General features: G+C 40.2%; 1 protein-coding gene across 1 annotated transcript in view; it reads right to left on the bottom strand.

Moving 5' to 3' along the window:
• Nucleotides 1-5,443: 5,443 nt before the first annotated feature.
• LOC115057504 (ADAMTS-like protein 2) overlaps nucleotides 5,444-27,772 on the bottom strand; it is a 45,141-nt gene continuing 22,812 nt past the window's right edge. Inside the window, exons 7-19 of the mRNA XM_029524655.1 lie at nucleotides 22,797-22,877; nucleotides 21,742-21,917; nucleotides 21,170-21,609; nucleotides 20,483-20,544; nucleotides 19,816-19,867; nucleotides 18,541-18,641; nucleotides 18,286-18,412; nucleotides 9,044-9,257; nucleotides 7,662-7,817; nucleotides 7,394-7,564; nucleotides 7,120-7,296; nucleotides 5,739-5,892; nucleotides 5,444-5,592 (exon numbers count right to left, since the gene is read on the bottom strand). Of these exons, the coding sequence (XP_029380515.1) occupies nucleotides 5,444-5,592; nucleotides 5,739-5,892; nucleotides 7,120-7,296; nucleotides 7,394-7,564; nucleotides 7,662-7,817; nucleotides 9,044-9,257; nucleotides 18,286-18,412; nucleotides 18,541-18,641; nucleotides 19,816-19,867; nucleotides 20,483-20,544; nucleotides 21,170-21,609; nucleotides 21,742-21,917; nucleotides 22,797-22,877 (2,060 nt within the window). The remainder of the gene's footprint in view (nucleotides 5,593-5,738; nucleotides 5,893-7,119; nucleotides 7,297-7,393; nucleotides 7,565-7,661; nucleotides 7,818-9,043; nucleotides 9,258-18,285; nucleotides 18,413-18,540; nucleotides 18,642-19,815; nucleotides 19,868-20,482; nucleotides 20,545-21,169; nucleotides 21,610-21,741; nucleotides 21,918-22,796; nucleotides 22,878-27,772) is intronic.

The following is a 27,772-nucleotide window of genomic DNA, read 5'->3' as shown; positions in this document are numbered from 1 at the left end:
AATAAATGGAAGGTTCGATATGGGTCTATAGTTTGCCAAAACATCTGGATCAAGATTAGGCTTTTTAAACTGGGGTTTGATGACCGCAGTCTTAAGTGCCTGAGGTACATAACCCAGAAATAAAGTCAGATTAACCAAATCTAGAATGAACGGCTCAATTACATAAAAGATCTCTTTAAAGAGGCTAATTGGTACTGGGTCTAATAGACAGGTTGACGGTCTGGATGATGAAACTATAGAAGCTAGCTCTGAGAGATTTAGAGGTGAGAATGATTCCAGATGTAAAAGAGGCGCCGCAGCTGATTCAGCAGTTGCCGTCTTCAGAAGGGGATTTTTATCTAACGTAGGCAAGAGCTGATAAATTCTTTCTCTGATCGTGAGAATTTTGTCTGAAAAAAAAACTAATAAAATCATTACTGCTTAGAGCTAAGGGGATCACTGGTTCAACTGAGCTATGGCTCTCTGTCAGCCTGGCTACAGTGCTGAAGAGAAACCTGGGGTTGTTCTTGTTTTCTTCTATGAGTGCTGAGTAATATGAACTTCTAGCACTGCGGAGAGCTTTTTTATACATTTTTAGGCTGTCTTTCCAGGCTCTGTGAGACTCTTCTGACTTACTGGAACGCCAGTTTCTTTCTAATTTCCTTGATGTCTGCTTCAAGGTACGGATTTGGTAACTATACCAGGGAGCCATCCTCCTCAGATTGAATACTTTCTTTTTGAGAGGGGCGGCATTATCAAGATTCGAACGCAGTGTGGCCATAGTGCTAGTCACAAGGTCATCAACCTGCGTATGGGAGAAATCCTTTAAATTTAGATATGGCATTGTTGGGAATGATGACCAAATGTTCTCTTTAAATTTAGCCACAGCAGCTTCAGATAAACATCTTCTATAGCTGAATTTATTCCTCAATGATGTGGAGCCCATTAAAGTAAACTCAAATGTAATAAGGTAATGGTCAGATAGGAGAGAATTTTGGGGAAGAATTGTTAGCTTGTCAATTTCAATGCCATAAGTTAGAACAAGATCAAGGATATGATTGTAAAAGTGAGTGGGTTCATTCACATGCTGGGAAAAGCCAATTGAGTCTAGTAGGGAAAGAAACCCAGAACTAAGGCTGTCGCTTTCTACATCAACATGTATATTGAAATCTCCCAGAATAATGATTTTATCTGTACTAAGTACTAACTCTGATATAAACTCAGAAAACTCTGATAGGAATTCTGAGTACGGACCAGGTGGACGGTATACTGTAACTAACAGAACTGGTTTTTCACCTTTCCAGTCCGAGTGGGAGAGACTAAGAGTGAGGCTTTCAAAAGACCTGCAGCCAGATTTTCGTCTGGGGTTGATTAATAGGCTTGACTGAAATATTGCAGCCACCCCACCTCCTCGACCTGTGGTACGAGGGATATGAAAGTTAACATGAGTTGGGGGTGTAGCTTCATTAATGCTAACATACTCATCCTGCTGCAGCCACGTTTCAGTTATACAAAATAAATCAATATGGTGATCAGCTATGAGATCGTTAACTAGTAGAGATTTTGATGATAATGATCGAATGTTCAACAGTCCACATTTGATCGCAGTGTTATTTGAGACTAAATTTGTGGCTGTTTTAATTACAGTTAGGTTTTTGTTTTTAGCTCCTGTTCTGTTTAATTTGGGTTTTTTAACTTTTCTAAATTTAGGTGGTCGGGGGACAGACACGGTTTCTATAGACCTAAACATAGACAGAGACTCTATTCTATTCTCGGCAGATGACCGCTCTGACTGAGGCGCAGAGGAGCGTGTTAAACTGCGGCTCTGCCTCCTGGTCTCGACCCGGGATTGTCTTAGCTGCCGTATGAGCTCGTCTAGGTTGGTCCGCACCGGCTACGGGGGGGGCTAACTACACTAGCATAAGTTGGGCTAGCTAAAGTGCGGAGCCGGGATTCTTACTCATTAATCTTCGCCTCCATTTCTACCATCATCCTACATCTATGACAAGAGGTGCTATCATAAAAGGAGGCAGAAGAATAACTACACATGAGGCACAGAGAACAGGAGAGGAGAGGAGGAGGAGAAGGAGGAACAAAGAGTGGAGACAGAGAGCTAGAGGACATTGCTAATCGGGTAGTTTGATTAGCGGAGGAACAGAAACGGTTATAAACTTTGGAGAAAGGGGAGATATTGACTTCTAAAACCTAGTGTTGGTGTGAAAATAATTTTCTGCCTGATTACTCGAGTGAATTAGGAAATAATAGCAGAAGAACAGTGGAAACAACACAAGCACAATAGAGAGCACAACCGCCAGTGACCGGAAATGACGCAACACCTCACATCAGATAACTGGGAAGATTTGGGTTCAGTCAGTTCAGTTCAGAAATCATGTCAGTGTGCAGCCGATTGGCAAGAAACATCTGATCGAACTATTTTATTTTCACCAACACTGCAGTGCTATTCTAAGAGTTTAACATCTGTTGTGCACACTCAAAGAACAATCCAGCTGGTACCAAAAAGCACTTCCAAACCTTTTTCTTTTTCTTTTTTGTCAGAAGAACAAGCTACAGCTATTACAGCCCTACAGGAGGCCCCTAAGACACTGTGGGTTTTCAGTAAATATGATGTTGGCCGCATCAAAGACTGTGAACCTGTTGCCATCACTTTTAATCCAGAAAGTCAATTCTGGCTTGCTTTCAACTTAGATGGACGAGGCACCACATTCACTGTGCCAAGATTACTGTGAAAGTCCCACTTTACATCTTTACAATGATGCTCAAAGATAAAGTCCTGAATCTCTTTTTGATGACCTTATGATCTGCAGTACGACCGAAGAGCAATGTGAAGCTGACGCAGTGAAACTCTTGAAGCACCCTGCATTTACCGACCGGTGGTTGTTGGATGTCGAGGCGAGGTCGAGGCTTTCAGTACTTGGCTGATTGGAAGGGTATGGGCTGGAGGAGTGTTCGTGGATTTCTCGCTCCCTCGTTCTGTGCCCTGATCTTCTCAGAGACTTCTACGCACAGTACCCAGACAAGCCTGGTAGGCTGCCAGGAGGCATCCTGTGAGGGGGGGTACTGTTAGGGTTCTATTTTGGTTGTGGTTTTTGTTGTTGATTCTTTGTATTTTGTTCTCTCTCCCTCCCCCTCCCCTTTCTGTTTCACCTGCAGGGCATGTGTGTGGCAGGTGTAACAGTTACATGTGTAATATGATAATCATATCTACCTTTAGTTAGAATCTTTAATGAGATCAAAATCATCTTGTTGAGGCCAGTTTTGTCATGGTTGTATGCAGGGGACCCAAATGCAGAAGCAAGCAGTGGTGAATATGTTTAATGATAAATACTAAGATGTAGAACTGATACAAAAACAGTGACAAGCAAATACTGCACTGAAAGACTGAACTAGGCTGGACATGACTGAACACAGCAGGACTTGACTGAACTTAATTTGAACATATCAGAACGCTAAGGGATAATACAGGTCACTACTGGACTCTCCAGAATAGTGCAGGAAAATACAGGCTCTCCATCAGGACAGGCAAAACGAGACAAGACAAAGGATATGATGAGGACAAGACAGCACCCAAGGCTTAAATACAACTGAACTTAACGAGACATCAAGACACAAGGAGGGGGGGGACCACAAGACACAGGTGAAACATATTAGGGCAGGGAATGCAATCAAAGTAATAGTCAGGAAGCAGGAACAGGAACAAAGGGAGGAAGCAAACATAGAAACTATCAAAATAAAACAGGAAGTGGAGACAAAGCTAAACTGACTCAAAATAAAAGAATCCTAAGACCCTGACAAGTTCAGATGAGTTATTGGTATGTATTCATGTGTATGTGGTTTTTTCATGAAGTAATCCATAAACTCTTCTCAGGCCATGTTTTTGATGACACTTTAGTGAACGCAGTAGCCCTCCTTGGTGTTGCCACGTTTGCTTCCTGTTTTGTTTGCTAGAATTAACACAGTTAAGATGATAATTATTAAATCTTACTTTTTAAGAGACTTATTTAAATCTCCACAACCTGAATGTTTCTCCAAGAAATAGCTAATATCCATAAGGGTCAATCTACTGTGAGGAGTAGCAGTCAGAGGTCAAACACAGGTCAGACTGTTGCAAACAGTCTGTCCTTTGTGTGTTACAGTAAAAAAAAAAAGAAAAACTCAAGAAAAAAACAGCAGCTCTGTGGGTAGGATATCAACAGTTAAACAATACTTTCATATTTAGACAGTGTATTGAATAGATGAGTTTGGCCCCAGCAACCTTCTCTGAACAAATGTTTATAGGCCTATATCCCTGCTCCTCGGGTGAATCTGTGTTGTCTGTGTTGTATTCTTATTTAATCAGAAACTCCAAGGATGTTTTTCCATTTATTTCTATTTCATATTATTTACTTTAGTTGTCACATCTAAAGTCAACAACTAGGCTCTTGAATACTCTGTTAGATTATAAGCTTTCAGTGCTTTGAGATAATGTTACGGCCTTGAGCCGCTGACACTACTTCTCCCCTTCTGCTGTGTGTGTGTGTGTGTGTGTGTATGTGTGTTCTGCCCAATTGTGTGCTAGCCATAGGTTCTAGTGGAGCATCCCCAGCGGGCGTATCCTTCCAATCCCTGAGTAGATCCCCGGTGGCTGATTGGTGCAGCTGAGTGGAGCTTGGAGAAGCTTATAAATGCCTGGTGTGCCCTGCTGATGCTGGCAGACACCCTAGAACCATTCGTGTGCAAGTAGTATTAGTATGTGGTATTAAAGTGAGGTTGACTCTCCAGATTTGGGGCAGGGTAAGATTCACATTTTTCGGTCCAACCAGGTTTAGAGGTGTTGATCATTTGTATTTCTGTTTTCACCATGCACCAGAGTAGTTAGAGTTTTGTTTTATGAATATTTGTATTTGAATATATGTGTGGTCCCTTATCAGTCATATTAAACATTAAACTCTGTTTCATTTTGATGATGGTGAGATTTTTTTTATTTTTAGTGTCCTCATTTTGCTATATTTGTTTATTGGTTTGTCAGCCTCTGGTGGACCTTTTCTGAATGTTTTGTTATTAAAATTCACGTCTCAAAAGAACGAATACCTATTTAATTTGCAATCCATCCATTGGTTTGGGTGTGTGTTACTTTGCTTTTCCCTTAATTAGCTGGGTTGGTAACAGATAAGTTGACCAGATATTCCAAATATTGCAACAAAATAGGAAGTGCATCAAGAGTAATCATATTAGATTATCTTTTGTAGTGATGATCCAGCTTTCTTAAAAACAGCAAGAAAGACCGCACAAAAGATGAAATAATGTAGTAAAGTAACCTGACAAGAGAAAACCAGGGACCTTTGACCTCAACAAAGAACAGAATATACATGGCAGTAGGCTTTTTTTGTGCTAAGATCTTATGTGCCTGTTACTAGAACCAGTGCTTGATGCTGAAGAACTGGAGTGATGGGTTACAGTGAAGGCTTCAGGATCTTAACCCCTTACAGGACTGGCAGCAGGCCTTTCTGTAGTACCAGTGGGAACACAGCTTCACCTTTAGGACTAAGGCACAGTTTGCTGTTGGCTTATCTTGGCAGGAGTCATCTACTGCTACTGACTCTGCCAGGACAACTGCTGGATAAACACAGAAGCCATTACAATTATGGAATCCATAATTGTATAGTTTATCAGGGTACAGCAAAAACATCTTTTCTCACCTATAAATAATTTATCGTCCAGTGATGGGAATACATGTTCCTTTAAAAGCTACATTTTCTAACCTTGTGCTTCTGTTTGACAGCTCTGCATTTCACAGCTCTGTCTGGCTTCTGGCTTGATGGTGGAGTTGCAGCTGTAGCCCCTGGTTACTAGCTCCTCCCCCTGGTAGCACTTGACTTCTCGAATCTGGATGCCACTTCCACAGGTCTTACTGCACTGATTGGGCACCACGAAACAGAATTTTTAGATTTTTCTAAACATCGTCTCAGTTTGATCACACAAAACAATATTTAAATGCATAATTTAAATGTCATATTACAATGTCTAAATATGACTAAAACTATGTTTTTTGTGTTGTTACATTGTGTGAAATGTTTCCATCAATTTTCAAGCCAGAGGCATACATTCATTCATTCAATCATATTCAACCACTTATTCATTTATGGGCCGTGGGGGGTGCCAATCCCAGTTTACTCTGGGCGAGGGCGGGGTACACCCTAAACAGGTCGCCAGTCCATCGCAGGGCCAACACACAGAAACAGACAGAGACAAACAATGTCCACAATAATGCAGACATGGCACCTCCAAACTTCACCTGAGTTTTGGGTAGGGAGAGAATGAGATTGTGGATACAAGCAGCTGAAATGGGTATTCTCACTGGCTGAGATGGCTGCATTGTCAACAGAATATGCTTTGAGGCTTGGGCATTTGGAGGGAATGAGGATTTATGTTGAAAGGAGCCAGTTGAGATTGAGGAACCTGAAAAGGATGTTACTTGTATGCCCAACTGGAAGGAACTCTTGCTGGAGGGATTACATGTCCTTTTTGGCCTGGGAGCATCTTAGGCTCCCATGAGAGGTGATGGAGAGTTTTGGTGGGGAAAGGAATTATGGAATTCCCTGATTGTCCTCCAGCCACCGCAATCCAAGTCCAGATAAGTGGAAAAAAATGCTGAAAATTTACGGAACTGGGGACTTAGTCAGAGGACTAGCATCTATATGGTCTGCATCCCAAACATGAATCTTTATAATCTCTTTAACATGTAATGGAAAAGATCACTTCCAAGTGAATAATTAGGCTGCATATAAAATCACCCTTATGTCTGATTCATAAATTATCAAAGAAACAGGTTTCTTTTGTTGTCGTGCCACAAGAACAGATTTTAAATGAGAAATAGGTTTCAGTCTTTTAATAGCTTTAATCACCAAATACATTTCATTTGAAGAGGAGGATAACTCAAGATAATTCATCTCCATGTAAAAACTTCCTGAACCACTGACCCCAGTCCAAACAAGGAGAAGCTGTTAGTGATTGTGATTAAGTGCATTTACATTACAGACATTGTGAGAGGATTTATGAGGGTAGGTTAATTTATAGAAACCATTTTAGATCACTATGGTAGTGAATTGGCTAGCAGATGCATGAATAGGTAAACAGAGTTACCTGGGACCAGGATGTGGTGAACCATTTTGAGCATGGTCTTTGGAAGCAAGAGGAGCTGCTCTCTGGTTTGCTGCTTTGAATACAGCTACTGTCTGGAAACTCTTTGAATACACCACTTTCCAGGCCAGCGCACACCACCTGACGCTGCCGCACACCACGGCCACATGCAGTGTCACACTGACATACCCACAAAGAATAAACAAACAAAAAACACTTTTAAAGATATATATACTAATAACACACATACACACACAAATATGTGCAGTTTCTTCACCTTTTGCCATTCTTGTTCAACCCAATGGGGGGCACAGTTTCTCTCACCACATGGATAGATGGCCAGTGGGCGCAGTGATTGGTCACACTGCCCCTCTGACATCACTACTCCATTTGATGATCGACACGTCACAGCGCGCACCATTCTTCCCTCTCCACACACCCCTGAGCACTGTTAGATGTCAAAACAAGATATTTTTTAAAAAGTGCTGTGTTGAGTATGTTCACTACTCTGAAAAGTGTGTGTGTGTGTGTGTTGTTAAACATACAGGTCCCCAGTCAGATACTGTCCATCGTCTGTTGCAGGGGAGGGCCTCACATTCTTGACTCTCTACAGGCTTAGAGGACTTGTTACACTTTCTCATTTCCATTGAGCAACGAACCTCCCGTGTCTGAACACCCCAAGTGCCACAACTTGCTGAGCACTAACAAACATACACACACATAACACCAAGCTAGTCATTACATACACTTGTATACTTGTATACTGCTGCTTTGTGGTCTTATGTTTCCCAGGGAGACTGTGAAGATTCTGGGGCTCTTGGGACAGTTAGTAAATTTAATCTTTGATTTGAGTTGATTTAAAGAGAACGACTGTCAGGTTTAACCCACCTAGAACATTATTAAACACACAGGGAAGAAAGACAAAGGACAACAGCGCTCATTTTACTTGCAAGGAGAACAGACAGAGATGTGCTCAGTGACACTCTCTACCCGCTCTGGAGTATCTCTTCTGTTCTCCCCCCTTTTTATTTCCTTAGGGTGGTCCCTAGTTACAAAATCTTGCAGCTCTAAAGGTGAGAATACACAGCTGCAAGTAGTGAATGAATAGACGCTTGTTATATGATTTATATTCAAGTTATAAGTCACAAGAAACTCAAACACATTGAGGGTTAGTTTATGAACGAAGTAATCTCGCTTCGACATCCTCCCTTTCTTCATAAATCTTCTTCGAAGGTTGTTGCTTCTTCTTCGGACCTCTGCTCCTGCTAATAAAACACAGGTTTCTGCATTCTTGCAGGGTCAGTAAAAGTTGAGCAGTACTGTGATAATCACTTTATATACATTTATTCTAACAACGACAGATCAGGCACAGGTGGAAAATGCTCAGGTGAAGGACTTCTGAATTCAAATGTAAGACCTAAGAATTCATGTCACTGCCCAGTGTTGTGTACCTTGCCAGCGGACAGTGTTATTGTATGCAGTAGATGTCACACAACATAAAGATTTCAGCTACTGTCCCTTGATATCAAGAGGCAATAGCTGAAGTAGTTGATACACATGGGGAGAGCTTTGTGCTGTTCTGTTTTCCCAGCAAGTAATGATGAAATATTGTATACTATGCTAAGTTTTAAGTCTTAAAGCTCAATATCTGTTTAAAATCTTTATTTCACATACTAAAACCAGTGTTTTTAGTTTTTAGTCAATGTATTTGTTTTATGATTAATTCTATCTGTGGAGTTATATCTGAAACGTTTGACACTGCTATTGAAATTTTTAAGGCAGGATGCACACAAGTAGTTGTTGGACATTGCTCTGTCCATTTTACTTCTTTGACCACACTAACGTGACCAAGTTCAAGTCTTATTGGGATCAAACTTCAGGATGGATCCTAGTACAATGAAAAAGCACATGATAGTTGCTTTATTACCTCTGACCACTCTGATACTTCCCACTGTGGTCCACAGCTCTGACCTAGGCAGAGCTTTCTATTGGTTGGTTTGTGCAAGTCATGTGACAAACAGAGCATATCATAAACAGAGGAGTCCAGACCAGGAGACAGCATCTTCCAGCAGCGCACAGTGCGGTACTGAACACCCTTACCACAGATTCGAGAGCACTCACTCCAACCACTGGTCTCCCACCTGAAGAGACAATAATGAGACTTTGTAGTTGATAAAATTCCAGGGTTTCAGGTTCATTTTGTGAATAAAATCTTATTAATCCCAGATAGCAAAATCACATTGAATCAACGTTTACCCAACGGGGATCTGTTGGGTCTCTTTAAATTAATTTTATAAAGAGTTTGGTCTAGACCTGCTCTATATGTAAAGTGCCTTGATGTAACTTTGTTATGATTTGGCGCTATACAAATAAATCTGATTTGATTTGATTTATATATGGTCAGAAAGGCTGATTTATGGTTAAGGTTGAAAAACCAACAGCAGATCAACCTTCTAATAATTTATTAGGTTTATTAGGTTTTTGTGAAGGCAAAGAAGAATAGTTTGGGAGAAACAGTCTATACCCAGAGCATGGCATAGGGCATTCTTGTTCCAAAGGGGAAGGGGTCTTCAGACCTGAGTCAGATCCACATGATCTCTCTCCTGAATGTAGAGGGGAAGATTTTCTTTCATGTAGTCACAAGGAGATTAGCTAGTTATTTAGAAAGGAATAGCTTCATAGATACTTCAGTACAGAAGGCAGGAATACCAGGTTTCGAAAGGTGTTTAGAGCACACTAGCATGATTTGGCACCAGATTCAGGGAGCCAAGAGTGAGAAAAGAGACTTGCATGTGATATTCTTGGCATTCGCAAATGCATTTGGTTCAGTGCCACATAACCTTATTTGGGAGGCGTTTGATTATTTTAGAGTGCCTGGAATAGTTGTTAATTTAGTAAGAGTATATTTCCAGGATATCAGACTATGCGTAAGTACAGCAGGCTTTACAACAGGTTAGCAGAGGCTAGAAATAGGTATTATGGCAGGGTGTACAATTTCTCAATTTCTGTATTATTCATGATGGAGGTAATTATTAGAGCTTCTAGGTGGGTTGTAGGTGGAGAGAGGCGGCAGGATGGGATGTGCCTTACACCAATTAGGGCAAACATGGATGATTTGATGTTGGTAACTACAACGGTGCCATGTATGAAAAGAGCACTTGAGAGAATTAATAAAAACTTAAAGTGGGTTAGGGTTAGGGTTAGTATGCAAATCAAGCCTAGTAAGTCTAGAAGTATCTCAATAAGTAGAGTGAGATTAAGTGATCAGAGTTTGTAATAGATGAAGAGGAAATTCCAATAATTAGGGGAAAACCAGTAAAGAGTCTAGGTAGGTGGCACAAGGCAGATTTGCCTGACGGACAACAGATAGTGCAGTTTCAGAAGGATGTTGCTGAGGGACTGGATAGAATAGATAAATCAGGGCTTCCAGGAAAATTGAAACTATGGTGTTTGCAGTTTGGATTATTGCCTTGGTTGATGTGGCCACTGTCTGTATATGAGATTCCGATATCTGCTGCAGAGAAAATGGAAAGATTAGTAAGCTTTTACATTAGGAAGTGGCTAGGTGTTCCTAGATGTTTAAGTACTGTGGCATTGTATGGGAAAGGCATACTTCAGCTCCCAGTATCTAGTCGAGTGGAGGAGTTTAAATGTACAAAGGTTGGGACAGAGCACCTGTTATCTGGGAGTAAAGATGTGGTAGTTAGTAAGGTAGTTCCAAACACAACCAAGGGGAGAAAATGGAATCCAAGAATGGCAGTGCAGGAAGCGAAAGCAACTCTTAGGCATACAGGGATTGTGGGTAATGTGCAAACAAGGCAGGGAGGCTTGCGGCCTGGCCCAGGCAAATCGGTGTGGAGTAGAGCAGGTCCCAAAGAGAAGAGAAAGCTAGTTGTGGAACAGGCTGGTAGACAGGTGGAAATATTAAGGAGTGCAAAGGCAGTGGCTCAGGCTAAGCAGAGACAGTGGTTGAACTGGGAAGGTGTAGAGAAGAAAAAGGTTAGTTGGAAAGAGCTGTGGAGTATGGAGGAAAGTAATATTAGGTTTTTGATAGGGGCAACATATGATGTATTGCCAACTCCCCAGAACCTAAAACTCTGTGTGCTCATTGTGTTCAAGTTGTAGAAGTGTATGAAAGGAAAAAGCTCAGGTATGCAGATCTAGGTAAGGATGCTGAGCAGCGAGGATGGAAGGTTAGGATTTGTCCAGTGGAAGTAGGATGTGAGGGGTTTGAAGCAAGATCTGTTGTTCCTTTGTTGAGGGAGTTTGGAGGAAGGGGATAGAGTGTGAAGAAAATAGTGAAGGAAATGTCGGATGAAGTAGTAAGATCCAGTCATTGGGTTTGGATAAGTAATAGTAGCTGGGGGGCCCAGCATGGGGGCGGTCTTAAGATAGACAGACAATTGGGGGAAGTAGAGGAAGAAATCCAGGAAGAGGAAGTGTGGCCTAGGTGTGGCTTGTGTGAGCCTCTTTGAGACCATGTGGTTCGTCCTGGTAAGTTGGCCTGTATTGGTTTGAGTGGTTTGGTTTGAATGTTCTTTCTCTGATTATAGGACTGTTCAGATGAGTTTGCTGAATCTGCTATTGCAGTTTGTCCTCCACCTCCTGCACCCTCTATACTTTCGTATCCCCACCCTGCTTTCACTGGTGCAGTTGGCGAGAGGTCAGAGTAGTTGACGGTGGTGTTGTTTGAGATAGTTAGCTTGACGTGAGGAGTGTTGATGGCTGGCATTAGGAGGTGACTCTGGGACACCAATGATCACTGTCTAGCTTCCTGGAGGTGTTGTTGGACTAACTAGATGAAAGACCGGTGAAAAGAGGTTCCCACCTGATGACCCCAAAGACATGTTAGTTATCACTGCTCACTGGGCTAGTTAGATATTATCTGTTGGGCACGTAGGGCAGGGCGCAAGTTTGTTGTTAGGGAGTTAGTCACTGAGTCTGGTCCTTTTTTCGTAGCAAAAGTTTCTTGTATTTACTCTGAATTGCTGAAAATATGTCATTGAATCAACACTGAATAATGGTTGAGTTTGATAATTGTAATGCCAACATTGAATAAATTTTTTTTTCAACAATGCTGTTTTGATGCGCAGAACTGGGTGAGACCATTTAGGGGTGCCTCATGCAGTCCAATTTAAGCACTATATGCTGTGGACGTTATTTTTTACAAGTAAATCGTCTTAAAGTTTGTGCGTAATACATCATGACATCTAGAAGTTGCCTCTGGATCGCGACAGGAAGGAGTGTGGCAGTCAAAATGTTTAAGCCTGCTGGTATGTCCCAAGCAGGTGGTGGGGATGGGGATGGGATCAGAGATAAACAAAATAAATAAATAAATAAATCTTTCAAATGTACTCACATTTGGGGGGGTTGGGGCTCAATGTGAAAATGGACTAGCGTGATGCTCATAAAGTGTAGGTCGCATTTTATGTAGTTTGTTGTTTTATTTTGAAAATATTTATTTTTATTTATATGCCAAAAATGGTCCACTGTTACCTCTTGTTACAAGAAGAAAACAAAGTTACTCAGTTCTACCGGCAGGGGGCGTGTTACTTCTCCACTTCGGAATGTTTTCTTCCTCATTCCGCTGAGCGAAGCTGGACTAAGCACAAGCCAACGGCCGTCTGTTGATTATTTCTCCTGTTTTACAGGTTGGTAATGTTTGAAACACTGTTCGTGATTGTCTGTTGTGTTGTGCATTTAAATGCAGTGCTGTGTTAGTAGTTACCGAGTGAGTGGAAAAAAAATTTTGCTCTGTGTGTATCACGGATGACCCAAAATGGTGCCGCTGGATACTTCCTGTATATTTTGTCTTTTTCCGTTGTGACCATACTGTCTTTCTGGCTCCGGCTCATGTCATTGTCGGTTCATAAATACTTATAAGAGCACAATGTTGTTAAATATGTGAATACATTGAATATAGTTATAAAAGATAATACATTGTTGTTAATAGTGATAGTTAAGTCTTCAGCTCAAGTATTTATTTTGAATCAACATTTACTACTGTAAAAGTTATATACTGATTTGGCCCAGACATTTTATGCTTTATAGTATTATTTTAATAGCTGAGAGCTAATGATATCCCAGTTAAGTAACTGAGTGAGAATATAGTAAACTAGTGATAATTATTGTATGAACATGTATTTTGAGTTGTCTCTAATATCACAAATGTTGTACTGTAATACGACGGGAATATGGGGAAAACAAAATAGAAAAGCGATATTTTGTTTTGTAATAAATAGATTCCGCTGAGCGAAGCTGGACTAAGCACAAGCCTATGTCCGTCTGTTGATTATTTCTCCTGTTTTACAGGAAAACTTATCTGCATACAGGTACTCTGCCTGGGACCTGTAACACTAGATTCACCTACGATCAAGCTAGTGAGCCGTCTGTGCCTCTGATTTTCCCCGCTACTCGATTTTTGTACTGCTGCTCTTTTGGTAAGTAGAGAATATTTTTCCTAACTGAATCTGTTTTGTGGGTGTTAGAGTTCATCAAATTTTGATAACATTTCATCTTTCCAGGATTGTTAGCTGCCAAGACTAAGCTGAGCTAACGTGTGTCCGTTGAGTGGAAATTTGTGATTCATAAAATGTCTAAAATCACACTCAGTCATGTTTAATGATCATTAAAAATGTTAAAGCACATTGTCTATACTGTAGGTATTATTTTTTAATCTTTCAGCTGCAGCCAGACAGTTTGACTGCAAGCTGTCCCACTGTCAAAAAGTGGCTTAGATTAGGGTAGCCCCCCACCCCCAATTGATTAATGTAATAGTTCTGTTGTTTTCATTTTTTTTCATTCAATTCAGTTGCTACTATTGTTTCACAAGTTTTCAGAATAAATGTGAAAATCAAAACAATGTGCAGTTGTTTTTTTTTTAGTAATTCAAATGTTAAAATGTTACATTTAGTGGTTAAATTTAAAGCACACAAAGGTAATTTTGAACTAAAATAATTGAGGTATTTATATCTGTTTAAAATTTATATGTAGAGTACCATTTAGATGATGGTTTAATCAGTGTTGATTCAGTGTGGTTGAAATGTGGTACCACCAGAGATCAGCAGTGTCAGTAAGACCAGGCCAAAACAGGTTGAGCCGGATACTCGGCTGAAACTCAGGCTCTGTCATACTCAGAAAGCCATGCCCACTGGAGGAGAAAACAATCAGCAGCACAATTTAAAATACACTATCCAGTAGTTAGCATAACAAATTATTTCAGCAAGTCAGATGATTATTTTAACACACTAGCTGTACTGGAGAAAAAACGGTGCAATGAAAAACTCACGTGTAGGTCTTTCTCATTGTCCCTTCTGTTTGCCTTAATTTTCATGGAGAAATTATCCCACTGAATGGCTGGAGGTGAAATACATTGATATTTATAACTACCTGATTGAGATCCCCGGTAAAATAATCATTGCACCTAATAGCGATAAAAGGTTAGGCTACATCCACACTACCACATCATCATACAAATTAAGCTGTTCATAAAAATATTGAGGCTTACAATAAATATAGCAACTTCTGACCAACCTATACCAATTTCAGACTTAAAAATACAACTTTGGTATAAACCAGGTACGTTTCAAGTAGTAGATGATGTAGATGGTTGAACAGCTGCGGATGTGGTGTACTGTGGTACTTATCATTTGAATTCAACTTTTTACCTGTTAATCCTTCTTCCTCTGTACACTCTCACACAGAATCTTTTGTCTGCATGAGTTAATACCACAAGGTGTGTCAACTTTTGATGAGATTGATGAACTTTTAGTCTTGCTGCTAAATGTTTTATTATTTCAGTGCGTCGCTGCGACCATCCCCAACCCTCCCTGGAAGCTAGTTTGTTGAAGGAACACCATATACTGCCAGTGGTGCTGAAAGAGTGAAGGTTCCTGAGCTTTTCCTGCCAATCCAGAGAATTGTCAAAAGAAGTGTTCACAGGAGCTGTAGTAACAGGTTGAGAGAACAGCTCAGACCATTTTTGGCAAGACTCATCAATTCTTTGTGATGTGACAACATTAGCAGATAAATCTCTGTTTACCTAGATTAATAGACAGTGAACTGTTATCAAACTTATACTCAGCTAAGAATTGAACCTCTTTTCCCTTTCCCTAAACTGTACATATTATTCTGTAGCTCTGCTAATTCAATTAAATGGTTAGCAATGGCCACTCACTCTCTCTCCACTCTTTTTCCTTCTCCTTCTCCCTCTCCAACTCTGTGATACATGTTCAGTTTCTCCTCTGCCTCCTTTCATGAACTATGTACCTTGTCATAGATGCAGGATGATGACAGAATTAGTGAGTTAGTCGTCCCTCTGCACCTTAGCTAACTAATGTTATGCTATGTGTAGTGTATGCTAGTGTAGCTAGCCACCCCCTGTAGCTGGTGCAGGCCAACCAGCTGGGATCTAGTCAGGGTGGCTGGGTAACTGTCCAAGACAAGAGGCATAGTCGTTGACAGCAGCACCCCATTCACCACCAACCAATTCACGTTTTCTAACAGGTTCTCCATACTCAGCAAGACACACCAACTGAGAAACAGACTATAATGATTGGTGATTCTATTTTGAGGAACGTGAAATTAGCAATACCAGTGTATCCCAGTTGCCAGAGCAGGCACCTTAGCTACATCCAATCTTATCTGAAAATGCTGGCTAAGGATAAGAGTAAATAAGATTGTTATTCACATCTGCAGTAACAACACCCGACCTAGCCAGTCGGAGGTCGAAAATATTAATGTGATGTCGGTGTGCAGCTTTGCTAGAATGATGTCGGGCATTGTAGTTTTCTCTGGCCCCCTCCCCAATTGAACCAGTGATGACATGTATCATCATGTCATCATCATGTTGTCATTCAACCACTGGCTGTCGAGGTGGTGTCCTGAAAACAATGTGGGCTACATAGATAACTGAAAGACTTTCGAGGGGGGGGGGGCATGATCTGATTAGGAGAGATAGTGTCCATCCCACCGTGGATGGTGCTGCTCTCATATCTAAGAATCTGACTGATTTTACTAGAAACCCTGACAATCCAGAGTCAAGACCAGGTGGCAGAGCCGCAGTTTAACACACTTCTCTGCGCCTCAGTCAAGCAGTTGCCTGCCAAGAACAGGATAGGCTCTGTCTATGTCTGGGCCTATAGAAACTGTGTCTGTCCCGCAACCACCTAAATTTAGGTAAGGTAATAAACCTAAATTAAACAGAAGAAGAGCAAAAAACAAAAGCTTGACTGAAATCAAAACAACTATAAATTTGGTCTCAAACAATGCTGCAATTAAATGTGCACTGTTGAATATTCAGTCAGTATCATCCAAATCTCTACTAGTCAATGATCTCATAACTGATCAGCCTATTGATTTATTTTGTATCAATTAAACCTGGCTGCAGCAGGATTGTCGGCGCATTCCCAGCTGACACAGGGACATTGTATTAACATTCTTGGTTCTCGGTCCTTGGTTGGATATGGGCTGCAACGTCTGACAATGTTAGATAACTAATTATGTAGTGCTGGCGACCAACCTCCATCCAACATTTAGTCAATGTTGCCTTACTATAATTAGACGTCAAGCCAATGTTAGGTTTTTAACAGAAAACCCAATTTTCAAGTCCACATCATAATCCAACTATAATCAAATGTTTTATGTTGTTCCAATGTCACACTAACTTCAGGTGTTTGCTGTAACTGGCAACTATAAACCAATCGGAGAACAGTACGCTTACCTCCACCACTTTTTGTAAGACCGGTACGTACTGTGTTTCCCTTTATATGTTTTATCATGCGCCTTATAACATATAACATGCACATACCATTCATATACACATAAACATAGTTCATAGTCTATCAAGAACAATATAAAACGAGTATGGCAATAAAACACTTCAAAATAAATAAAATCATATTCAAAAATGAAAATACTATAAAAAAAAAAAGCTTAAACTAAAAACTCAATAGCAGTTTTGCACAAGGCCACCTGAATGTGGACTACATAAGAAATAGTATTTCTAATCATATCACAGATATTTACAGTTACAGTTGCCCTACAATCCTACAGCCCAACACCAGAAACTCTCAGTAGATGTTTGAAGCTTCCAGGCTGTATTAAAGCATACCCTTCCCCCAGATCTGAGCATTCTGGTGCTAATGGTGGTCCACCACATTCTGATGTAATGGCTGCATTTACAAAAGAAAGGTGGCTAATTGTAGGTTGTTGAGTTGTAAAATTTAAGCCAGCAGACTTTTGGCTGCCCTCTGGGCATTGTGGCAGTGGTAAGAAAACCCTGGGTTTTCTAGTATTAATTGACTGCACAGCATCAAGGAATAAATTCAGCTATAGATGCTTATCTGAAGATGCTGTGGCTAGATTTAAAGAGAATATTCAGTCATCATTTGTAGCAATGCCATGTGTAAATTCAATTGAGGATTTCTCCCATACACAGGTTGATGACCTTGTGATTAGCATTACGGCCACACTGTGTTCAAATCTTTTTAATGTTGCCCCTCTCAAAAAGAAAGAAATAAAACAGGTGAGGAGGATGAGAGCAAGTCAGAGGGCCGTAGCACTCAGCTGTCCTACAGCCTGCCCTGTCAGAAAACTCCCTGAGCCCGCCTTGTTCTGTCCACCAAGGTGTAGTGTGTTAAAATCGTGTCCATGGAACATGGGAGAGCTCCAGAGATGACGTCAATCTGTTTATGGAAGTGGTGATGGACTTAATTGTAAAGCTTGGAGATGATATTGTGCCCGTGGTGACTGTGAGGGTCTTTCCTAATCAAAAACCGTGGGTCGATAGAACTATCCGCGACGCTCTGAAGGGTTGAACCACTGCCTATAATGAAGGACTAATCTCCGGTGACATGGTCCCATACAAAGCGGCGTCCTATGAACTCCGGAGGAAGGTGAGGGCAGCTAAATGGCATTACAAGAACAGAGTGGAGGCTTCACTGGGCGATCAGGACAGCAGACGCATGAGGCAAGGACTTTGGAACATCACAGATTATAGAGGATGCAAGGACTCGATGGCTGATGCAGATCCTTCGCTAACTGAGGAGCTGAACTCCCTCTTTGCATGCTTCGAGACTGCCAGCGTTGATAGCAGCAACGCATGTTTTTGCATGATTCAAATCTGCACAGAAAGGCCTCACTTGGTTAGTTAATAAATTCAATCAGTACCTTGGAGCACATTCCAATCCACTGCAGAACTCATGTGCGGGCTCTGGCTTGGCCATAGAGTCACAGAAACTGTCATCCACTTCAGTACCATCATACCGGACACAATGAGCATAGCTGGTAGTGATACCTGGAGATACATACATACGAGCTACAGGAGAAACAACATACAATCCGTGTACACTTAAGTGTATTCACGGCTCATATGTATTAGAGGAAAATTAAGATGCTTAGCAATGAATATACAGATGAGTTTACCTGTTGTACAGGTGGAGCTGCATGGAGCATAAGCAGAAACCTTCCAACGATACATGTCTACCAGACTAATATCTGGTTCTAGAGCAACATCAAAGTCATTGCTGGAGAGAGACAGAGGCAGAGACACATACAGTCCTGAATCCTGAATGTTTTCACCATTTAATTTATGAAAATCAACTAATGTAAAAGTTGTTGTGCTTATACAACAAGAGGGAAATCATGTTAGTACAGTTCTATAAAAATGGGTGTGGTTTTAATCAACCTTCTGCAATAAAAGTGGAAAAGGGCAGCATGAAATATCTATTAACACTGATCAAGTGAGTTTGAAGGTACTTAAACAACTCAAAGCGATTTGCGATAATATAAAATGCAATGCTGTAACATAGTCACATACTAACACTTCTGGAAGGAATTAGATTTTTTTTAAAGACAAATTACTGTATAATATTACCTACTATAAACCAGCTGTTTCATTGTTACATATTGTCTGCAGGCTTGTGATCAATAGGCAGCACTTAGGTAGCTTTGCTGCAAAAGCCACATTCACCCATTCATGCACACACTCATACAGCACATTTTGCACACACTGGACTTGTCTCTCCCAGTTCCTCTCCTCTCTCTCCCTGTCCTCATCCTGCAGGTGGTGACTCATCTCCATCCCATGTTCCTGCAACACCTGCTGGTCCCATATAGCATGAATTCTGTATTACAGCTCAACTCCATGAACTTCATGCAACAACATGTTCCTGCCTACACCCCCCCCCCCCAATCCCTCTCTCTCTCTCTCTCTCTCTCCCACTCTCAACCCAACCGGTCGAGGCAGATGGCCGCCCCCCCTGAGCCTGGTTCTGCTCGAGGTTTCTGCCTCTTAAAGGAAGTTTTTCCTTGCCACTGTTGCCAAGTGCTTGCTCATCGGGGGATCTGTTGGGTCTCTTTAAATAAATTTATAAAGAGTTTGGTCTAGACCTGCTCTATATGTAAAGTGCCTTGATGTAACTTTGTTATGATTTGGCGCTATACAAAAAGCAAAAAAAAAAAAAAAGACTTTAGCTGCTTCGGAAAAGCACAGGCATCAATGATACATGTAGTGGCAGGAATGTGTAGTTCGTGTGGTTGTTGCTCAAGGACACTTCCAAGGATATATTTCAGGAATCAAACAACTGACCTTGCAATTACCAATCTACCTGTTCTACCTTCTAAGCCAGAGACATTTAGAAACAGAGACAATCATATACACACCTTCCAGATTTCTTCTCTGGAACTGTTTATTCTTACCTCTCTGTATTCGCTACTTGAACTGCAGACACCTGCTGCAGCTGTACTGAAACTGCAGTCTGCATGTCTGAGTGTGCACTGTGTTCTGTTTCTTTGTGTTCTTCAGTAACCATAACCATGTCTGGGTGTGTGTCCAACTGTGAGTCTGTTGGTGTTTCTGGGTATGTGGGGGGTAGTGTTTCCACATTTATTTCTACTGATGACTGTGGATCAGTGTGTTTAGCAGAGTGTAACTTTGGCTCTTGGGTGAAATGGGAATATGTATTTGAATTTGTCTGGTTGTATTGGAGATCCTCTTGCAGGAAATAGGAGGTCTCTTCAGGCATGGCTGCAGTGTGAACACTTTGACTACCTATGAAAGAACAAACATAGGAAAGTTTTTGACATTTTGACAGAATGTTATTTAAAAGGGCTAGGGTTAGATTAGGGTTACTGATAAATGGCCTGGTGAGGTCTTCCAGTCACTTGCCAGACTGTGGTGCTAACTTCTAATGATGTGTTATGAAAAAGGGCATGCAGATGTTGTTGGTTAGACTCATCTCTAATTTATTAAAAGAGCTAGTGTGTAGCATATCAAATCATAAAATAAAAAAATTAAAAAATAAAATTAAAAAGTAGTATAATTTATTTAAACACTCAATTCTGAACAAAAACTTATCTTTCCTACCTGGGAATGAGACCACAACAGTATTGTCATCAGCGGAAGATGGCTCATCAATCAAATTGGTAAGACCGGAAAAAAGACAAAAAGAAGGTGAAACAGATATTAACAACAGATATGCCCATAACCCTGAGGGGCTAAACAAATTGGAACGGAATGCTAGGCTGGAAACTTTGCTAATCTAAGGCCTTTATATTCTCCAATGGAACAGTTTGGACATTTCAAACATTACTGAGTGCCTGTCTATAAACATTTCCAAGAATTGCATAAGCAAGGCTAATCCATTAAATTCCAGTTTTTTCCTTTTTGATACAAAATTGTCTTTCCTTGAAAAATAAGAAATCTGTTTTTATTTTTTAATATGAGCTACATAGTATGACAAATGATTTAAAATTAATTGATTAATATGCCTTTGACTTCAACATTCTACAATAGGAACATTGAAGGGGCCTGAATACTTTCTAAATGCACTATAATTGTGTTATGAAATAAAAAGAAACAAACTAATAGTTGCCATTACAATTTTTTACATTAAACTTTATGATTTATTTCTCAAAATAGTTTGGCCCTCAAATTACTAATTGGTGTAGTCTGTCTTGCAACTTTCACACAAAGATGGATAATATTTTTAAAAAGAACAAAGCTTTTGGGAAAGCAGGGTCTATGAGAATATTAGAAAAATGCTCAATTTTTGACTCACTGTAGCCAGATGGCAAAGGAGGTTCCTGCTCTTCCACATAATTGTGATTAAACACATGATTAGTAATATCGGTAGGTCTGTAGACCAATATAGCTGCTGGTGGTGGGCTGGGTGTCCAGATTTCCCAAACAGCTTCTTCTCCATCCTCTTTTTTCTCCTCTCTATCTTCTTCCTCCTCTAGCTGGACATCTGATTGGTTGTCAGCTCCCAGGTTGGAGTTGTAGTGGTGCAAATTGGTCACATTCTCCCTGCTGTGGTTTGTCAGCCTATTATGATCACCTCCAATGTCCTCATTTAACTCTTCATCGGTGAAATTATGATGGGAGTGGCCAGAGCTCATAGTGGCACTCTCCCCAGCAATGAGGTCACGAGACTTGTGAGGGACGGTGTACTTGTAGGTGATGTGAGGGAGCTTTCCATTCAAGTTATAGTACTATAAACAAAGATAATTCATACTTGAATAACATCGATCATATTTTATATACAATTGTTACACATGTGATACATTTTCTATTTACAAAATGAATGTGTGTGTGTGTGTCTGTGCTTGTGTGTGAATGTCTACCATAAGGTTGAGGCCCTGCGTTGTTGGTCCCTGTGCGATCATGTACTCCAGACCATCAGAGAATATAGTGGTTGGACGCCGGTACTTGAACACTGTTCCTGCCACTTGGAAGTTTTGAGGGTTGTCAATCACAGTGTTTCCATTGAAGAAAAAGTGACCAGCTTCGTCTGACAGGGCTAGATATGACAGAAAATGAGAATATGAAACTAGGATGTTTGTGTGAACCCTAATGTAACAACAAATATTGGTGTAATATTTGACACAGAACTGAATTTTGAGACTCATATAAAAGATGTCACAAGAAAGACATTTTATCATTTAAGAAACATTGCCAAAGTAGGCCAGTTTCTCTTTCAAGCCAATTCAGAGACATTTATTCATGCTTTTATTATCTGAAGGATTGATTACTGCAATGCTCTTCTTTCTGGTCTCCTGGAAAAAATATTTTCCAAATACAATTACTTAAAAACTCAGCCGCTCGAATGCTGACAACGACCAGAAAGAAGGCTCATATTACATTGATTTTAAAGTCTGTACTTTGGCTTCCTGTGTATTTTAGAATTGATTTTCAAATTCTTTTATTGGTTTATAAAGCTCTTAATGGTTTTGCTCCTTCTTATCTATCAGACTTGCTTTTATCATATGAACTCAGCAGAGCCTTCAGGTCTTCTGGAAGTGCCCTTTTAACAGTACGCAAAGTTAGAACAAAAACATACAGTGAGGCATTTATTACTATGCTCCCCATTTATGGAATAGCCTGCCTGTAGATCGGAGGGTGACACGTCATTTTAAAACTAAATTTTAATTTAATCCATTTTAGGTTTTTTATTTCATTTATTTTATATATAAATATGATTTGGTCAATTTGAATTCTCTTTTTATTGTTTTAATATTTAAACAATATCTCCTGTGTTTCCTCATTTCATTTCTTTTTTATTCAAGGTGGTGTTTCTTCAGTACTTAGTTCATCATGATGTAACATGAGTGTTGATTTTGTGTGATCTTGTGGATCTCATATTCTGTACATTGACCTCATAGAAGCTCTAGGGTCTCACCGAGAATGTTCTCTGTTTTATGCCTTTCTATGATGTGAATATCTTTGGCTCCAGCAGGGATGTTGGTGATGAACACATATCCTGATGGCAAAAAACAGAATCAGAAATAATTTTATTATGTGTAAAAATACTAGGAATTTGACTCCAGTGTTTCTTTCTTGGACACATTAAAAAAAATATATAAACATATATACATTGACATTAGAAATATTAGCTGTGGAATATTTGTACAATAATGCAGGCAGGATTGACTGATGTGACCTAATTGTGTTCAGAGTACAAATGATACAAAAGACAATCTAAACATGATATTCCTGGGACACAACATTTACGCAAAGTTTTGCTCTGAACATCTAAACTATTAAATTTCTGTTTCTCCAGCACATCCAAAATCAACCCATACAGATATTTTGTCACTGAGGTCATGTTTCAGCTTAAATGATCAAATCCATACATTAATATGCACACTCTGATAAGTACACATTGATCAAAGTTTTAGTTGCTCTTGATCTTAGCTTAGCTTGTTAGCACTTTAATATACTTTACATACAAGGGTGAAACGGTGAAAACAGTCTACACCAGTGATTCTCAAAGTGTGGTATGTATACCACTAGTGGTACGCGGGCTCCCTGTATTGGTATGGAAAAGATAAAATAAAATAAATTCAAAACATGAAATACTACCAAATCTATTTGAATTGAAAATAGGATGAAAATATATCATCAACCGATGACAAGGAAATTAAAGGAGATACAAATTAAGACTGCAGTGTTACAGTTTAACTGGTGACTGTCACGTAAATCCTTTGTAAGATACATATTCATCTGTGTTTACTATGTAAGTTAAACTGTGTCGTTCACCTCTCCTAACCTATCTTCTTATATGTGGCTACTTGTGGCTACTTTTGTAGTGCCAGTGAAGCCCCCAAACGGCATAAACCAGGGAAGAGATATGACAAAAACTACATAAAGGGAGGAAGAGCCCAGGCTGCTGTGGGTGGTATGTGGCAACGTTTTAGGCTGGACTACTGTAACTCATTACTATCTGGATGTCCAAACAAATCTCTAAAAGGCCTTCAGTTAATTCAGAACGCTGCTGCACGAATATTAACAGGAACTAGGAAAAGAGATCATATCTCTCCTGCTCTTCATTGGCTGCCAGTAAAATATAGAGTAGAATTCAAAATCCTTTTTTTAACATATAAAGCTCTTAATGGCCAAGCTCCATCATATCTCAGAGAGCTCATAGTTCCTTACTGTCCTAGCAGGCCACTCAGCTCTCTAGATGGAGGTTTACTTGTGGTTCCTAGAGTCTCCAAGAGTAAATCTGGAGGCTGATCGTTCAGTTATTAGGCTCCTCTTCTATGGAACCAACTTCCAGTATGGGCCCGGGGGGCGGATTCTTTAGTAATTTTCTAAAAGTCTACTACTCCACTCTTTACCTATGCTGCTATAGGCCTAGGCTGCTGGGGGAAGGACTGAGCTTCTCTCTCTCTCTCTCTCTCTCTCTCTCTCTGTCTTTCTCTCCCTGTCACCCTCTCTCCCCCTCCCTCTCACTCGCTCTCCTTTCCTCCCCCCTTGCATGTGCTGATAAGAACCATCCTTCTTAAAAAACACAGTTTCACCCAGTTCTAAGCATTTATACTGCATTTACTAACCATGTTCCGCCAAAGTCTCTGTCTCTCCCAGTTCCTCTCCTCTCTCTCCCTGTCCTCATCCTGCAGGTGGTGACTCATCGCCATCCCATTTTCCTGCAACACCTGCTGCTCCCATATTTCATGAATTCTGTACTACAGCTCAACTCCATGAACTTCATGCAGCAACATGTTCCTGCCTACACCCCCCCCCCAAAGCCTCTCTCTCTCTCTCTCTCTCTCTCTCTCTCTCTCTCTCTCTCTCTCTCTCTCTCTCTCCCACTCTCAACCCAACCGGTCGAGGCAGATGGCCGCCCCCCCGAGCCTGGTTCTGCTCGAGGTTTCTGCCTCTTAAAGGAAGTTTTTCCTTGCCCCTGTTGCCAAGTGCTTGCTCATCGGGGGATCTGTTGGGTCTCTTTAAACAAATTTATAAAGAGTTTGGTCTGCTCTATATGTAAAGTGCCTTGATGTAACTTTGTTACGATTTGGCGCTAAACAAATAAATCTGATTTGATTTGATTTTGTTTTTTAAACATTTATTTAAGTACAATGTTTATTTAACTTTTACATGCAATCATTTTAATCGAGTCATTATTTAAGTACAGTTTTTTTTATTTTCCTATATTTAAGCGCAGTGTAGTAGTAACTGACATAACTGCTAGATATAGAATGTAAAACACACATCAGCTGGCAGTTGCCACTGTTACCTGGCAACGGTCAGTGTTCCATTTACAATGTTGCCAGGGACAACGATACTTATCACAATACTATTGTTATTGCAGAGCCACAGTTTAACAAGCTCCTCTGTGCCAGTCAAAACGGATCCCTGCTGAGAATAGAACAGATTCTATGTCTGTGTCTGTGTATATGTATGTCTAGGTCTAGAGAAACTGTGTATGTCCCCCAACCTCTTAAATTATATAAAAGTTAATAAACATAAATTAAACAGAAAATGAGCTAAAAACAAAAACTTAACTGAAATTTAAAACAACCACAAATTTGGTCTCAAATAATACTGCAAATAAATGTGGACTGCTGAAGAGTCGTGTTGTGAGGTCTGAAGAAAAGGGGGGGGTGGAGATTCCAATCTCTGGAGATCTCTGGTAAGTGCCATCCTGGACCCTTATCTGAACCTGGCATCTAAAGACCCTGCTTTCCCAAAACGATAGATTGCAGTCAGTGCCACAAATCTGCATAAACCTGCCTAACCCTACAGAGAGGTACCCCTTCTTTGTCCCTCCACTCAGGGTGAGCTGATAACATTATCAGCCAACGGACATAAATTGCCGCTCTGGAATGCATCCATACCCACAAGGACATAAGGGTTGACATAATAAGAAATAGGATATTCTGATTAAGTAAGAGACTGCAAAAATGCCAAACTGATTTCCCTGCATAAAGAGGACTTCATAGCTTGTTTGAACCGTTTCTCTACGAGCAAATTTGGCAGAGATAGAACTTACACTGGACAATGAACTATTCCAATCAAACAGCCACAACACCACCTGATGGCAAACCACCTGAACCAATAGCGTGTTGCCACAACACCGTAACCTACGTACTTGAATTCCACTCATAAATGTCTGAGAAAGAGAAAGGAAAGACACTTCATACACTGTCCATAGTCATATGTTTCTGATTTTCCACAGCCATTCAAGATATGCATGAAAATGTTCTTTTCTTTCTTCTTTTCAAAGTAAGGTTGTCTGCTCCCCCAGCTGGCTGTTCTCAGTGGAGCGAGGCATGGCTATTAGAAAATGCTAGCCTAAATTTTAGTTTTAAAAGCTCTCCTTCGTCAGATAAATCTGACCCGTATTTGATAAACAACCTTGCATTCAATTGCCCAAGTTCTCAAATTAGTCATCAGTTGCTGAATCTTCATCACCATATTATGTTATGCCATTTACATATCCAAGCTCACCTTTTTCACCTAGTTTATGCTTTGAGCTGCACCTGTATATAATGAGCACGTTTTGATTTACCCCTTTTTAATTAGTAAAACCTCCTACAAATTAAGCCATTGTTACTCTCCTTCCTTCACAAATTTTTCTTAAGTCAAACCACTGTAAAGAACATCCATTCTAGATTGAGACTAGACAAGAGGCAATGATACACACAATCCTAGGCACAAAAGTCGAATCACTATCATCAAAATCTCTACTACTTAATGATCTCATAACTGATCATCGTATAGATTTAATTTGTATAACTGAAACCTGGATGCAGCAGGATGAGTATGTTTTACACACCCTGCTCATGTTAATATTCATATCCCTCGCACCACAGGTCGAGGAGTGGGGGTGGCTGCGATATTTTGATCAAGCCTATTAATCAACCCTTGACCAAAATCTGTAGTCTTTCCCACTCAAACTGGAACGTTGAAAAACCAGTTCTGTTAGTTACAGCATACTGTCCACCTGGTCCGTACTCAGAATTCCAATCAGAGTTTTCTGAGTTTATATGAGTATATATGAGTTTATATGAGTTACTACTCAGATAAAATCATTATACTGGGAGATTTCAATTTTCACGTAGATTTAGAAAGTGACAGCCTTGGTTCTGGGTTTCTTTCATTACTAAACTCAGTGCAAACATATGGCATTGAAATTGACAAGTTAACATTTTTTCCTCAAAACTTGACCGACCATTGCCTCATTACATTACATTTGAGTTTACTTTAACTGACTGCACAGCTTCGAGGAATAAATTTGGCTATGTAAGATGTCTATCTGAAGATGCTGTGGCTAAATTTGAAGAGAACATTTGGTCATCATTTGTAGCAATGCCATATCTAAATTCAAATGAGGATTTCACCCATACACAGGTTGATGGCCTTGTGATTAGCACTATGGCCACACTGTGTTCTAATCTTGATGATGCTGCCCCTCTCAAAAAGAAAGTAACAGAGGAGGCTGGCTCCGTGGTATAATATAATATATAATATTAACAGGAACTAGGAAAAGAGATCACATCTCTCCTGTTTTAGTTTCTCCTCATTGGCTGCCAGTAAAATTCAGAATAGAATTTAAAATCCTTCTATTAACATATAAAGCTCTTAATAACCAACCTCCATCATATGATCATAGTTCCTTACTGTCCTAGTAGGCCACTCCCCTCTCTCGATGGAGGTTTACTTGTGGTTCCTAGAGTCTCCAAGAGTAAATCTGGAGGCAGATCTTTCAGTTATCAGGCTCCTCTTCTATGGAACCAACTTCCAGTATCTCTAGCAATTTTCAAGACCAGGCTTAAAACTTTTCTGTATGACAGAGCTTATAATTAAAACGTTAAAGTCCCTCTACTCTTTAGCTATGCTGCTTATAAGCCAAGACTGCTGGGGGAAGGA

The sequence above is a fragment of the Echeneis naucrates genome, chromosome 17, assembly GCF_900963305.1.
Source record: "Echeneis naucrates chromosome 17, fEcheNa1.1, whole genome shotgun sequence".
NCBI classification, from domain to species: Eukaryota; Metazoa; Chordata; class Actinopteri; order Carangiformes; family Echeneidae; genus Echeneis; species Echeneis naucrates.
The sequence above is the reverse complement of the archived record's forward strand: the minus strand, read 5'-3'. Positions and strand labels throughout refer to the sequence as shown.